The 16,796-nt window shown below is 35.4% G+C and overlaps 1 protein-coding gene across 1 annotated transcript in view; it reads left to right on the forward strand.

Moving 5' to 3' along the window:
- Positions 1–16,796, forward strand: part of GPC5 (glypican 5) — a 686,278-nt gene that overhangs the window by 382,288 nt on the left and 287,194 nt on the right. Inside the window, exon 7 of the mRNA XM_051639362.1 lies at positions 8,216–8,378. Within this exon, the coding sequence (XP_051495322.1) occupies positions 8,216–8,378 (163 nt within the window). The remainder of the gene's footprint in view (positions 1–8,215; positions 8,379–16,796) is intronic.

The raw sequence follows: 16,796 nt of genomic DNA on the forward strand, positions 1-16,796 counted from the left end.
CATTAATTGTTTTGCTGCTTTCATGATTTTTTGTTTCTGGCTGATAACTGTTACCAGTACAAACCAGTGCATGACAATGAGATAATGTCCATATACTCATGTCCATATACATGAATTCTTGCATGTTGGTGAATTCGCTTCCATTCCACATCTTCCTTGGAATGCTTTGGTTTCTTCTCTTATTTGAAAAAAAACACCTGTCCTGTCTAATGATAGTCGTCAAATTAATTGAAACTGGCTGAGTTAAGTACTTGTAATTGTGATTAATTCTCCATGTGTTTTAGTAAGTTCTTGTTGTTAACACTGAAAATGTCTGCTTTGAAACTTTTTTCAAGATCTCCAGAAAACAAATTATTAAGTTATAATCAGCATTTTTAATCACAAATAGCTTAATCTTTATTCTTGCTAATAGTACACTTATATATAGAGAGAACATACAAAGAAATTATGAAAATGTCCATTTTACAGCTATAACATCTAGTTAATGGTTGGGATCCCATTGTGCTTCTGTTCAGTTGGTCTAGTTGTGCTAGGAACTGTGTTGTTACCAAAGAAACAAACAAAAAATGTAATAAAAGAATGAAGAATTAACTTGGAAAACCTTTTTTGTAATTAGTCTTAGACACCTGCCATTGCTCATTTGAGTAGCTCCCTTCATTTTTTTGGCTTTGTTGGCTAGGATTATGGTTCAACTGCCTGTACACACATGCTTGGATCCATTCCAACAGCTCAGTGTTTCTTGGTCTCCAGCTGCTGCTCCAGAACGTCCTCTCTCCACTCATGTAGTGCTCCAGGTACTCTAGGCCATCTCAAATGGCACTAGACAACCACGTCTAGAAAATGAAATAAAACCTTTAACACATAAATTACTACTGAGGACCATAGATAACTTATAGAAAAAATTCCTACATTTTTTGACATCTACATTGAGATGTATGAATCTGGAGCCAAAAGTCACCCAAAATCCTGTGTAAGCTTGTTCAGTTGAGCTTTATCTGATCACAGTATGCAAATAGATCCTTTTTTTTATTCTTGTTAGACCTCAATTGCTCATTAAATGACTTGATAGTAAGCTATCTACTGTTTCACATAGTCTGTCCTGAAAGACTGAAATTCAGCTTCTCAAGAAGAGTGTTATTTCAGTCTACTATGATGACAGAAAAAAATGGCCTAATGTAGGTCATATCTGTTAGTATCCATCCTCACCAAGGGAGAAAGGTCTCAAAGTGCATATGAGGATAAGGTAAAGGATATATTTATTTGCAAAATACCTGGAAAATAATTTGTGATTGTAGTGGAAGGGGTTATACTGGTAACCTTCAAGGGAATACAATTAAACCAATGAACAGAAAAGAACAGCAAAATATAAAATCCAAGTAAATCCATAACTCTCAAGAGCGAATAGTGAAGATGCTCCCACTGTAGCTTTGGAAATATTTTAAATGAATTTTTGCTGGTGATGGGTTTGGGTTTTTTGGTTTTTTGGTTTTTTTGTTTGGTTGGTTGGTTGGTTTTGTTGTGGTTTTTTCTTTTTGTTTGTGTGGGGTTTTTTTTGTTTGTTGTTTGTTTGTTTGTTTGTTTTTCTGAAATTTATATGATTCTCTTTCATTATTCTTACCATTTATTTCTTCTTGTACCTATGCTGTCTTCATTGATGGGTGAAATGCACTAAGAACATTAGTTTCTAAACATTGATAATCCATTATGTGACTTTATTATTTCAGCTACCTAGACAGAAATAAGGGTGGCTGAGGGAACTGGGGATGTTTAGTTTGGAGAAGAGGGGACTGGGGGGAGACCTCATTACCCTCTACAGTTACATGGAAGGAGGTTGTAGGGAGATGGTTGTTGGCCTCTTCTACCAAATTAATAGTGAAAGGACCAGAGGAAATGGTCTGAAGTTGTGGCAAGGGAGGTTTAGATTGGACATTAGGAAGAATTTATTTACTGAAATAATGGTCAGGCACTGGAACAGCTTTGCCAGGGAGGTGGTGGAGTTACCATCCTTGAAAATATTCAAGAAGTGTGTAGATGAGGAATTTCAGGGCATGCTCTAGTGGCTGAGATTGTGTGTTGGGTTTTTTTTGGGTATAGTCTTGTGGAGTTTTGTGATGTGTGTTTTTTGGTGTTTGGGTTGGGTGTTTTTTTCGGTTGGACTCTGTGATCTCAGAGGTTCTTTCCTACTGTGACTGTTCTATGATTCTGTGATTTTATGGAGTAGAATGAGTCTGCAGTCTTGGAAGGCAGAGTTTCAGCCCTAGATCTCAGGCAGAAAGCAGTGGGTTTGACATAGCCACAGGACATTATCATGAGGGACTGATGTAGTTGTAATTCTAGTTATCTAAATGCATTAACATTTTTGTTAAGGATCTTTCACATTATTAGAAATGAAACCCTGCAGGAGGTTCTCTCCTACAGAGGCATGAGCAGTTTTTTAATGAGATCACTAAAGAGCAGTGTTGCATTTTTAAGTATTCAGGTATGCAATGATAAGCAGAGGAATGAACTTCAGCATAGTTTATTTATCTAATTTGAAAGAGATCAAAATAGTCATACTTCTAGGAATAATTCTTCTAGGTTTGATTTGATAAGGTAAATTGGATTCACTGCTGGGCAGGGCTCCTCTGGGATTCCCTCCACAACGTCTTCAAGATCTTACAATACACACATAAATGAAAGAAGGTGTTATGACTGAGCTTAGTTCACATTGACTACAACAGAGTATCATCAAGATATTTTTATTGAAAAAGAATAAAATAAAATTAATAGAAAATAAATGTTTTCCCTGAAGGTATGTGATGTGTAAGGTAAGTAAATAGGATATTAGATTTTTGTTGAAAGAGAACCAATATCACATCAGTTTTCATAGTGTAAACATACATTCCCCTGCCTTTTAATGTTCATCGCTTATGAGAGATGAAATCATTTGTAACTTCCTGAAACCGAAGAAAAGTAAAAAAGAACTTAGTCTTCTGTTTTAAGCTATTATTTCATTCAGCATTTTGGTTATTTAGTCTAACCTCCTGCATACTCTGTCCCTGAACCTCTTAATTAATTCAGTCTTTAAGACCAAACCATATTTGATCCAGAACATACATACATATCTATGTATATACATATGTATATATATATACACACATATATGCCTGACCAGAATTGTTTGATTCACTTTGAATGTGTAAATAAAACTTTATGATCCATTTGTTATTTTCATATGCTTACGTTTCCTACAGAAATCCGTTAAATCCATGTTTCCCATATAGATGCTTACAAGGCTTGACAAGTTTCTTTTTTTGGTGCACTAAAGGATGAGCTTCATGGTTAAGAACAAAAGGGGATTTTTGTTCTTTTTTAACGACAGTAATAGAACTAAATTTTGTGCCATCATTTCTGAACAGAGGAAACAAGAGCTGGATTTAAGAGTAATATAATATTCCTACTCTGACTTAGTATTCCTGTTTCTGTCCCCAGAGATATCCCATTAAAATCTTTGGCTAGAACACTATTGATAATTCATAGTCTGCTGGCTATCCAGGACATCCACAATTATTTTACATAACAGAATATTTTATCTTCTAATATGCATGTAATATAAAATTTAGACTTGCAAATTTACATTTGTCTGCATTTTATTATGGTATGTGTTTAAAAATTCATTCTATTGCCTGGCTTACCAGATGAGGTATTTTCTTAGAAAATGTCTCACTTCTCTTTGTTATTTAGTACTTGTTCAGTTCACCTAGCACTGAAAGGTTTATTGTTACTGTTTTGTGTTAAACTGCTTTTGAGGTCATTGATAAAAAATAATCTGGAAAAATTACCAGACCCTGTAGGACTGTACAGCAACCGTACACTCTTAGTGATAATTTTCTTAATTATGCTTACACTCTGAGATGTGTCAGGAAGCTTAAAATATGCCTCTGTGGCTGCTGTAAGCAGTTCTTTTTTCTTACTGAAATACTATAAAGCATTGAGTCATATATTTACAGAACCCTGTAAGTACTTTATTACAACAATGTCACTTCTGTCACACTAAGCCATCAGTGAAAATCAAAAGGGGTTTTTAGGCAATTGAGTAGTGAGAGAGCTAAGCTGGAGGCCCAGCTTCCCAAAGCTACATAGGCAAGGTGTGAAGTTGAAGGCTCCCAAGGACCTTTCAGTTGACTTAAGCCCAAATCATTCATCTGTGTACATCTACCACAGTAGTGGTAAGAAAATACAAAAAATAAAATGCCATTAGCAGAGGACCTGTTTTTCTGGTATAAAAATCTTAGCTCAGCAAACTTTCACCAAAATTAAAGAAGCGATCCAGAAAATCTAGCTTGGAGTATTGGTATGCCTACTGCACTTTCACAATACTGGTGATCTATCCCTTGCTGTAATTTAGTTAAGCTAACATGGTTGTCAGTAATATAGTCATGGTTTGACTCAGGATCAGCAATTATACCAGTGACAACAATTCTCTCCATCCCCTCCCCCTTCCACCCAGGTAGGGAAATGAGAGAGAGAGAACAAGGAGACAGACTTTCCAGATTTAAACTAGACTAGACAGCTTTAATTAAATGCTAATGATAAAAGAAAAAATGAACAAATATGTACAAGTATGTGCAGGAATGTGCAAAACCCCTATCACCTCCCTCTACCCCCAACAACTCCTATGGCATCTCCTGAGCTGTGAGCAGATCTGAAAAGCCCTGGAGTGCTACTGGAAAGGGCGGCAGAGCAGACAGGAGCTGAGGGGAGAGTGATGAGGGTCAGGATCGCACGAGTCTGGGGATCAATGGTGATGGATAGACAGAGTTCTCCCTGGATGCCAGCCATGAACAGAAGAGAAGAAAGAAGGGCTTGACTTCCATGATCCCTGAATTTATACTGAGTGCCAAGTATTTTATCAGATGGAATGCTGTCTTTGGTCAGTTTTGCCATCTGTCCAGTCGACTCCTCCCTACGGGAGGGTTGTGGATATGACCCTTCTGCTCCCTTAATGTCCAAAGCAGCAGATTCAACTAGTAGAGCAAGGTGTCCTTGGTCTTACAGCAGTAACTGTAAACATTCAGGCATTATCAGTCCACTGGCTGGTAAACTTGCTGCTACTTTCAGCAAGTGTACTGCTCAAAAGTGAGTTCACTGAAGAAAAAGAAATCAGTAAAAGGAAAATTGGCTTCATCTTGACTCAAACAAAGACAAATATTTGCTCCTATTTTCATTATAATTCAAGGGCAGTAATACATTATTAACCCCACAATATTTATTTTATATTTTTTTAAGACATAAAAGTAATGGAAAACCTTCTTTGTCATCTGAAAGAAAATATATTATTTTATCCTGCAATACAAAGGCAAGAACATTACTATTTTTTTGAGGTACACAGTATACAGCTAGTAAACCTCCTTATTCAGCTGAAAGACTCAGTATACAACAAAATTCTCAAGTTATAATCTTAAATAATAGCTTGATAAAAACTGCAGCATAACATAAGTATATTTTTAAATGCCTTTTGTCTCCATTTCTAATATGAATCAAGCTAGCTTTGAGAAATTACCTGGATTATATAAATTTAATAACAATTTTTTATTAGATCTAAGCCATGTTTAGTAGACAACCAACACTGAGATCTGTGAATTTATACGGGGACAATATTTTTCTTTTACAATTAAGGAGACTGAAGAAAATAACAAAATGCAAATTACAAACAAGATCTTTAATTGCTTAATCTCTATTCTTTCAGATATAGTGAAAAGTGTGGAAAAAGTTGAAGAACACTTCTTCAGTGTTGAAACTACATGTAAAGAAATTTAGTGGGATCATCTCAGACTTTAGGTTTCTAGTCACAAGTCAATAATGCACAATAAGTAGAAAGGTAAAATATAAAGTGGAAGGAGACTGAAACTACTTTGGACTGAAATTTAGAAAAGCAGCAAAATATAGAGACCTTATTAAGCCAATGAATTCGAAGTCTGAGACAGAGACACAGAAAGTAGAGAGGTTTGCATGTTCTTAGGCTGCAAAATGTATATATAAACAGCTCAATACTATAGAAACTTTGGCAGCATCTCTTGTTTCAAAATCTGTCTTACTGGAGGTTTGTTACAACATTTTTCACAAAATCACAGAATAGTAATTGTTGGAAAGGACCTCTGAGATCACTGAGTCCAACCATCATCACAAAAAAAACAAAACAAAACTAGCAAAACAAACCAAACAAAAAAATCCACCCAACACACCACCCAACCTCCCCCCCCCCCGCCCCAAACCCCAAACAAACACAAACACCACACACTCCACCAAATGACACCCACAAAAAACCCCTCTGCAGTCTCGGCCACTAGAGCATGCCCTGAAGTTCCACATCTACATGTTTCTTGAATTTATGCCACAGAATGCAGGGATGAAGAGTACCCCATCATACAGCTAGCTTTGGAGCTGTGTCATGATTTGGACTGGCGAAAAAAAAAAAAAACAAACAAACAACCAAAAAAAGTGGCTTGTTTAACTGGGTGTAGTTCATTTAACTGGCAGAGGGTTTTTTTCCCATAAATACTGTGTTGGCAGAAGTATGTCATGTATTACACAGTGAGCAGGGAACAAGGCTTGTCTTAGCTAGATAGTTTCTCTTTCAGATAGCATATAACTGTCTAATAAAACTTTTTAATTCAAAGTTCTGCTTAAATTGGTTCTGCTGACTTAGGGGTGAATGGCATTCTGCTGTTCTTAAACACTGTTGCAAGTGGCTTTTCTAAAGATACTGAGATTTATCTCAGTGATATCTTTTTAGCAGTGATTAAAATATTTTTGCTGGGCACTGTACAGCACTTAACAGATCAGGTAGTTTGGGAAGGGACTCCATATTCTGTAAATAAACTGCATATATCGTCCACAAATACGAACTCAGTGCTTTGCTTGAACAAAAAAACAATCACATTTTTGAATGTATAAAACATTGTTTGTTTCAGGCTAATTACTATCTACTTTCAGGAGAATCATTCATCTGGTTATTAGTTTAAAGAATCTGAGCCACTTAAGTTTGAGCCAGTTTAAAGAAGTCTTGCTAGACTGAAGCAAAAGCAATGTATGAGTCTGCACCAGCAGGTATATTTGAATAGATAAAATTATAAGAATTCTTAACATTTGTAAGAACCTGCTTCATTAGTTATTATGAGGTTTATTTGTATCTGATGTGTAAACTGAACTGAACTGGATGGAGCATAGGACACATTGTGTATGTCTGACAGTCCTACCTCTTAGTATTTAAAACACTGGGTGACACCATTTGTACATTTGAATGCTCAGCTCTGTTCAACAGAATGGAGAAATGAGTTAAACCGTGAGTTCCTTACCTGTTGTCTAGTAGACCATGCTGGCATAATTGGTCATGTCTATAGTATAAATAAATAAAAAGGAACTAGAAAACAAGCTTGTACACTGGACCTAAATCACCTGTACTGCTTAGGTTGGTATCAGCTATCCCTTTAATTTGTTTTAGGTCAACCTAATTAGTTCTTCCAAAACAATGTCTGAATGTGATGTGGGAAATAATTGTCTCCAGGACTGAACTCTTGCACTGGGTTGAACTTTACTAAGTTGGTCTGCTGCTCCCTGGTCAGGCATCTGATATTGTCACAGTACAATTTTTTTTTTTTTTCAGCTTCTACCAGATGCTCATATGACAGGCCCAGAGCATACAACTTTTATGTTATGGATTCACCAATAAAGACCTGCAGCACATTCTATCCCAGATATTTCTGAAAAATCCACACTAAATAATAATTGTATCTTAAGGCTATGTGGGCACCACATGGGTCTTGAAAAGGTCCAGGGCCAGTTGATATGTAGCATGGATGCTGTCTGTCTGCTCTAACGGGGATTAGCCTGAAGGAATGAGGACATGTCTGTATCCATTTCTCTTGGCCTTTGGGCAAGGAATTGATGCCTGATCATTTTTAACCTAGCAATAAAGACAGAGACATATAAGATTTATTTTTATTTTATTTTTTTTTAATTAGAAATGAAGTATATATCTCCAGATACCACTCTTAAATCAGTCTGTAAGCCAGGGAAAAAAAATAATTAAAAAATTCAGAATTATCATTCTGTGTATCCTGGTGTGTTCTTTTAAAATCAGATAATTATTAGAGAGACATACATGAAATTTTAGGTACTCACTGAAATTCTTCATGTGTACAGTTAACTTGCATACTGTATATCTTGTCTTCAGCTGTTACAGGGCAAATCATTTCCAAAACATGAAAAATGGGATCTCCAAGAAGCAGGCAGTGGTGAAAGTGTAGATGAACAAATCAGTGGAGACTGTGATGATGAAGATGGTTGTGGGGGATCAGGAAGTGGAGAAGTCAAACAAGTCCTGAAAATTACAGACTGTAAGTATGTTTAGTTTCCTTTGTGCCTTTATATAGTGAATTGGTGTATTTTCCACTAAGAAATATCAGTGAATTACCTTGGGAAAGTTGTGGAAAAGTTATCTGTGTAATGTTTCCAAGATTTACAGGAATAGGGCTGCAATTATAGAATTTCTATGAGCATGGTATGAATATGAGTATCAGTTTCATCGTAACACATAAATACGTATTTAGCATAATGTAGACTGACCTCAACACAGTATTTTAGTAAAATAAAAGTGTTAAAATTACATATCCCTGTGAATCACTACTTAAACATAACAAGTTTGGCAGTTAAGCAGAGAAATTGTTCTAATTTTTCATGGAAGTATGCTAACATGTAAGGTTTAGTTGTGGTAGCTGAAGTTCATGGAGCACTATTGAAACCAAGGTACTGTGGCCCACTCAACGTCAATGCAGTTGCTACATCTTGCACTTCTTTCTGCTTTTTTCACTGTTTTGTGTGTTGTTTGGGGGTTGTTTTTTTAATTGTTGTTTTGGTGTTTGTGATTTTTTTTTTATGTTTTGGTTCTTTTATTTTGTTTTCTGAACTGTATGTGGCACGATTTTCTTCCAAAAATAATTTGTTTATGCACTGCAGTGGTGTGGAACTGTGAGCAATTGGATTGAAGCACAAGTAAGTTAACTGCTTCTCTGAGCAAGGATGTTATTCTTCATCTCTTACTTCCCTTCCTAGTATAGAAATGCAGGCAGATATACCTGGTATAATCAAAATTGCCTTTCTGTATTTGTTTTGGTTTTGTTTGCTTCCTATTTTCTTTCTGCATTTCACATTTTTCTGCATTTTGCATTTCAAAATTCAATATTAATAGATAAGAAGATAAGGTTGGTGTTAATCCCTGAATTTATCTATATTTACTGAATTTGTCTGCACTCTAAGTTTCCAGACGGGTAGAGACACAATGGACTAAGCTGTCCAATACCAACATAGCAACTTAGAATCATAGCAGAAGGAAAATTACACATATTAAAAATGTCAGTGGTCTAGTATTTCATTGCTGTTAACTTCCAATTTGTGAAAAACTGTAACAAATAGTTAATCCTTACATTGCTTTCAGTGTTTCAAAGCTCTACAATTGTGCTGACTTCTTCAGTCTTCATAAATACTTCTAAAATATAGCAAATTGGTGCAGTTATTTGAAGGAATGGTACTAGGAAAGATAGTGTACTTTAAATGTATAAAATAAACAGTAATATAAAGTCTTGACACTTCATTTGCTAGTTTTATTTTAGTCTAGCCCAGGAGCTCCCAAGGGACTATTGCATGTGTCACAGTGAATTACCTCCTCAAAAAACCATGCAGAATGCAAGAGGTAAGAGCAACAAATACTTATCACCTTTATATTGATTTGAATCTCTTTTGAAATAACTCTGTGAGGAAGGGCTAATCCTGATATCAGTCCTCTGAGGTGCTCAATGTCATCTATCAAAATTCTCCTAAGACCTTTAGCAAGACCACTAATTTTCTGTAAAGTGCTCTACCATTGTTTTATCTTTCTTTTCTCATTTTAATATGCAGCACAGGTGTTTCTTTACTGCCATCAAAGATCTCATAGTTCAAGGCTCATATAAGTAGAAATATCAAGGGTGAGTTTCTGCTTAGGGTATATAGAAGCAAACCTTGTCTCTCACTTGTTTGATTTTTATCTCACCTGATATTCATCCTGTCTGAAGCAAAAAGTCTCCAAAATGTTTTATTTCAAGGACTACTTTATCTGCAGAGTATTAGTTTCTTGTTCAGACTATGCAATAGAAGGAAAATAGTTGGAAAAAGCTTTATGGTGTGATCTGCATGTCAAAAGAGGATACTATGTCTGTCTATTACCTGATGCTATACTGCATTCTCAGTACTCAAACATCCTTTCTACTCTTTCTGCTCCTTCACCCACTTCAGTATAGTTTCTTTTTATCTTTTATCTTTTTTAAGGATTTGGTTCTGATGGTATCTTCTGTGACCAAATTTATTTAAAATTGGCACATGTGTAAAACTTCGTTTAGCCTCCCTAATTCAAGGACAGCCAATGTCACTGACCGCTATACATGGAAATCTGCAAATCCTATAGAAGTTTTTCCACCTTGCCACTCACCGCTGGCAGGCCAACGCAGGGATGGGCATAGTCTTTTCTTAAGTGAGAATAAGAGGAGTAGTATCAATTTGGTAATACCAATTCACATGCACAGGTGAAACTGGAAGAAAGCACAATGGCAACAGTGATCGTAGTATCACTCATTTGTACAGCTCTTTCCCTCTGTTGGTTGATCAACCATTGCTGCCCTAAATGTGCTGGAATTGAACAGCTACTGTTCACTGAACAAGATAACGAGTCTGAGTACAAAGCTTAGCTATCCTGTAACACGTGATTTCACTGAGGTAATGCTCATTCAAAGTACTTGACTGGGACACAAGAAGAAGAAAAGACTGTTTTAGGCAGCAAAGGCTAATGTGACAAAATTACTGCATATATCTTGAACTGTGTTTCTTATAAAAATCCATCTGCCATTAGGCAGATAGGACTCAAATAATCACAAGACTAGATTGAGATAAATTCACTGGAGGAACTGAATGTGAAGAAGGAGATTCACATTTTAAAGTAGAAGTGATAGACAACCACACAGACTTTCAAATACTAAATGAAGAGCCCTTGGATTATTTTAAAATATCTTAAAAAGTTATGTCATTTGATCTTTAAACAAACTTAATCTCTATATTAATTCATTAGGAATCACACCGAAAAATACATGTATATTAATAAAATAGAGTAAACATGCTAATGTGCAATAATTCCTTTAATGACTTGATATTCCCCCAAAGTATTTTTTAGGGTTTTGTGTTTGAAAAGTCCGATCTGGATCTGATGATATACTTAAAAATATTTCAGTGTTTCTACCACAGCTATTTACCAATAGGGTTGTTATTGACCAGTGTCTTTGAGTACACCTTTATCCCAGTGTAGCGGAAGGCCAGTATCTTTGTCTCAAAAAATAAATAATTAAAAAGAAAAGTATGAATATGTTCCATAACTAGAGTTTCTGGCACAGTTCATAGCCCATTTCCTTAACCATTTATTGCTTAATTAAACAAAGAAGATGAAGACTAATAAGCAAACAACTCTGAAAGTTATACTTCCAGTCTTATAAACTGTTAAAATGGTATCAGGCAACACAGTTCATATGTTTCTGTGTGCTCTGGGCAACCTTTTCTGCTACTTCTATGCCATTCACCATCCTCAGCTGGGATGTACTGCATTGGGATCCAAACCATTGTGGAAGTGATGTGAAGGGCTTCTCATTAGATTTCTGATATTTGTGAGGGTCTCAGGATTCAGAGTCTTAAGAAGATTGGTGGAACGTGACAGGTAGTGAAAGCACTAAAATCTCCTTATGATGTTTGCCATCAGTTAGATTGTTTTAAACTCTCATCTGCATTTCATATTACCTCAGTAAAGGAAGAGATCTTTTATGTCTGGGTAGGACTTCAGGCTTTATTTTGTTCACACACAATAGTATTCTTTCTAATCCTCTGTTGTTAATCTGAAGTGTTCTTATTCAGGTATCTTTGGAAGGATTACATTAGTTCACTCTTTACATGTTTACTCAGTTCAGAATGTCTCAATTCTATTAAAAATGAATTAAAACCAGAAGTTCTTGCTGTGAACCCCAAACTTGGTCTAGATATTGCACTAACTTTTAACAATTTTATGCTCAGGTTGTATGTTGTGCTTTGTGGAATGTGTTAGCCTTTTCTTGTTTAGCTGGAAGAATTGACATTTAATCATGGTGCTTTAAGTATTTCAGCAGAATCGAATGCAGACTCTTTTTAACATCACAAAACTCTCCAGAAATAGTCTGTCTCATAATTCTGTCTATAGTTGGTGGTTTGTCTTTGAGAGAACAAATCTGAAAGATGATTGTGCAGGAGGAGGAGGAAATGAGGGATCTTACAGAACAATCCACCCCATTTTGAAATGTGAGAACAGAGTGCCTTGCACCACTGTAGTGCCTGCTGTGACTTCTGCACTAATTCCAAGCAAAAATGTGCTTTCACATAGAAGATGTTTTTACCAGCCACATTTCATAAGAGTACCATTAAGAATTAATTTTATAGTCCACAGTAGGAGACTTGTCTTATTATTCACTTGGCCCTCCAGTCCTCTGTGATAGTGACTGCTTTTTTGGCCTACAATTAGGTGAAAAAAGTGAATGGTGTATCACTTCTTCATTCAGTATGCAACTTGTAGGTTCAAGCAGCTCAAAAGTGTCTATGTATCTGGAAGACCAATCAGAAGTATTTGGGTTATTTTCTCCTCTCTGTCCAAGGAAACAGTTTGAAGGATACCTCTGCTAGGAAGAAGGAAGTGAATGAATCCTCGGAGATGAGTGAGCCCTGTCCCTTCCTGTCCCATTAATTGGAGGTCCCGTATTCTTCAGACTGATTACTTACCTTTTTTATTACTTCAATACCACATGAAGTGTCTATCTCCAAGCTGTCAACTTTATTCCCATGTATAGTCAGTTAGTTTAAAGATTGTTTAGGAGATACCCAACCTGCATCATACCTTGACCACACAACAATATATTCTGTGTTTCTTTGATTGTTCCAAAAAGGAGCTCCTGAAAAGCTGTAACCTTCACAGGAGAATCCAGATTAGAGAAGAACATAACAGATGTAACTCTTCTGTGCTCAAGTTCAGGTGGCACAAAGCAGCACACAAGAAGGTTTGTTTTTGAAAGCTGCTAAAAACTGAGAAGTAATAAATCAGAATTTGTTCAACAGGCAGGTGATGTACGCTAACATTTTGTAAGAGTGGACTAGCTACTTTCTGTCTAGTGTTGTGGAAATAAGCATTTAGGCCATTCTCTACCCAGATAGATAGCTATAATATCTACTATCTCATTCCTTTTCCTCAGGAAATATAAAATAATGAAGGAGAAAGCAATATACATTGATACTTTGCTGGAAAATTTGTTTCTTTTCTGGTAACTGTGAGTTTGAATATTTATACATTGGTTCAGATAAATAATACATGCGGTAAAAGGCTCCAGTTTTCTGGTAACTTCAGAATTAGTTGTATTTTTATAAGATAATTCCCATCAAAATATAACCTCATGTTATTAATGCAGGTCATTTGTAATAATTACACTACTCTGATGTGCTGTGTTTTAGACGTTGCTCATTAAATGCCTTTTGATAACTAAAAACATTTGAAGAGTAATTGTGCTTCCTTGTTTGTGTTTGTGGTAGGCTCTGTCACAACAATCTTCCTGTTGAGCATAAGATATATTAATACCAGGCAATACACTGTTGAAAAGTAGAAAATTTTATATTAGCTGACTTTATTTCTGCCTCTGTGTGAATTTCCTTAGCAAATGTTATGTAAACCTTCCCTTTATTTGTTTTTGAATTAATGATCCAACCTGACAGCACAGATTTAATTTGTTACACAGGTTAAATTAATCATTCAAAAAGTACAAATGTTGAATCCTAACAAAAAGTTGTGTTCAAGAGAGAGAGCTGATAATCTTTAAGTAGGAAACAACTACAAATGGAAATGTCATATTCAAGTCTCAACTCTTTGCAAAATAATATACAAGGAACTCGTCTTGTAACTTCGCTCAGTTACATGGTATTTCAAATGGAATTGCTTTGTTTTTTTCTCTCCTTGCTTCATATCACTACACACCCAGCAACTTTACCTGTGCAAACTTCATAGGCTGGTTAGTCAACAAGTGCTTTTTCTTTTTGTGGAAATCATTGGAATTTGGGTATCACTGTAGCTTAGTTTATGCTTCAACAATTAATATTTATTATGCATTTCTGTGCCAACACTTGGTCATACATACAGAAAAATCTTTGAACCTCATATGTGTTGATAATATGTATCTTCTTGCTGAAAGGAGTATACACTGATTGCAGTAAGTCATCCTCTTAACATGATTTTCAGTTCTCCAAAGAAGGAAAAGACAGAAGACCTCAGATTTTGACAATCTTCCTGTGAGAAGCAAGAGTAGGATATCCCTAGCCTTCCAATTAATTTTAGCCTATGAGACATATCATCAAAACTGTGTGATTTACTAATCCAATACCCTCAGTTTAGCCAGTGGAAAGCTGGTTGTTAGTTCTTCAAAAGCAGCATGTTATGCCCAAGTATGTTGACTCCTATATTTACCTGTTATAAATCTGTCTCTTTCTTGTCCACTTGACATGACTCTCGTTCTTCCAGTGTATTTCTACTCTGTTGACATAAAGCCTCAAATTATTTTTTTGTTTATTTGATTTTTTAAAAAATATTTTTAAAGGTTTTTTTTTTTGTAGAGATTGACTGCCTGCTACTTTGACAGAAAGAAAATAAAAAGCTAACTTCTATGCAGTTTGAAAGGATTATCACATTTTCAGAATATTTCCCTAAAATTATCACATTAGCTACTTTAATGTTAGTGTAAAAACCCTACATTTTCACCAACCAAAATAAAAAACTGCATGTTGGAAGTCAGCTATGCACTACTGTGCATTTCTTTATTTTCCTCAGTATGTAATCTTACTTAAATAGATACAGAGACAGGATTTTTCTTCATGTTAGCCATTTATAATGTCGACATATGTGCTTGAACTAATAGATTTGGTTGCCTTTTACAGTCACTGGAAACAAATAAACATGTCACTGGAAATGAATAAATATGTGAGTGCACATTTCATTAGTGTCAAGCACCTTTATCAGGATGAGAAGAGTTGTGCCCTACAATCCTTACTTCGCTCAACTGATTGCAAAAGGACTCAAGCTTCAGGGCTAGTACAGTTGTCTAAAATTAGTTAGACAACTCCATCCCTAGGGTAGGTTCTTTTGCTTTTGCTCTGGTTTTGATACAATTTTGCCTGGTTTTAGGTAAAGGTTAAGTGTTTGTCAATATACTTTACAGTCTTATTGTCAAGATCACTAATGATTTGTTACAACATAAAATTGAGGGATTACTTGCAAATACAGTCAATAAGGTCTGTAAAATGGAATTCAGGTTATCTTTAAAGACTGTTTTGCTTAGAGAAGAAATCATAGTTTTTTCCCATAGTTTATGTTGGAGAAAATGGTTTCTGGTGCAAAAAACCATGTAGGAATAGCAGTGAATCCCTTGGTGTGTTTGGTAATCAAACAGCCTTGGTATCTGTTTATCTTTTTAGATCTGGAACACAGAAAAATAAATGTTAAAACTACAACAAACACAAACTTTCATAACCATTATATTAAAAAGGAATTTAGTTCACTGAATTAAAAATAAACGAAACAACTTTTTTAACCTAAAGAAGAAAGAATAAAAAAACCCATAAAGAATACACTTCTTTTTCAAAATTGTGAATCACATTCAAATTTTATCTTTCAACCTATTTTTAAGTAGATTGTAACCATCATAAATGTCACACTTCTGTATACTCAAAGGTGGCTTATAATCAGAAGTAGTTCTTCTGCCTGTCATGTGTCTCCAGTCTTTATTATATTTAAAAAAAATCAGTGTGTGATCTCATGAGAGTTCCCTTTGCAACCTGTGCAGAGACTTAAATTAGATTAATTTCATATTTGTGTCTTCCACTATTAATGGTTATAACTCAAATGCCTTGAATAATCTGTTTCACAGTAATTAATGTTCAGATCATTTTTTAACTGTTAAAAGAGAATCAATTAATTTCTGTTTGTTACAGAAACTATTTTTTTCCTAGAAATAATTTATATGGGAGATGTGACTATGCAAGATCTATTTCTTAAAATCTGCAAAACGTTTGTGAATATTAAAAAAGAAAAAGCAGCCAAAGCAGCAAAACTTTCCCAAAGAAGGGTGGATGTATTCTAAAATAGATTGATTCAATTGTGACCTGTATTCTGTGAAGCAATGTATCCTCAGGGCAGCAATTAAATTTCCTTTTTCTCCTGTTATTTTAAGGGGAAGTGGTTAAATATCTGTATAATTCCTATCTGGTCTACAAATGTGATTCCTCTTTTCTAGAATTAGTCAGCTAATAGGCACAAGAACAGTATTTTGCTTTCTAGGAAGAAATGTAATGGAAAAAAATGCAAAGGAAAAAAGTATTCTTTGTTGCCTGATCCTCTTAGAAGGTCCCTCTCTGGATCAGACAGCTAATGATAGAGGTGGGACTCAGATGCCGAGACATGCTGTCATTTTAGCAGATCATTTCAGGAGGCTGTTTCAGCGTGTGCTCACTAGTTTCTTTTGACTGTATGAACTGTGTCTCCAGTGACGACATAGCAGGAGCTAACTCACATCAACCCTTGTATTGTAGATACCTGCATTTAGATAAGTGAATCTGGAGATAAATTCCACTCTGTATTTTCAAAAGCTGCCTAACTAGAACAACTCTCTGCCTGATGTTGGCCA

This window comes from Apus apus, chromosome 1, assembly GCF_020740795.1.
Source record: "Apus apus isolate bApuApu2 chromosome 1, bApuApu2.pri.cur, whole genome shotgun sequence".
Classification (NCBI taxonomy): domain Eukaryota; kingdom Metazoa; phylum Chordata; class Aves; order Apodiformes; family Apodidae; genus Apus; species Apus apus.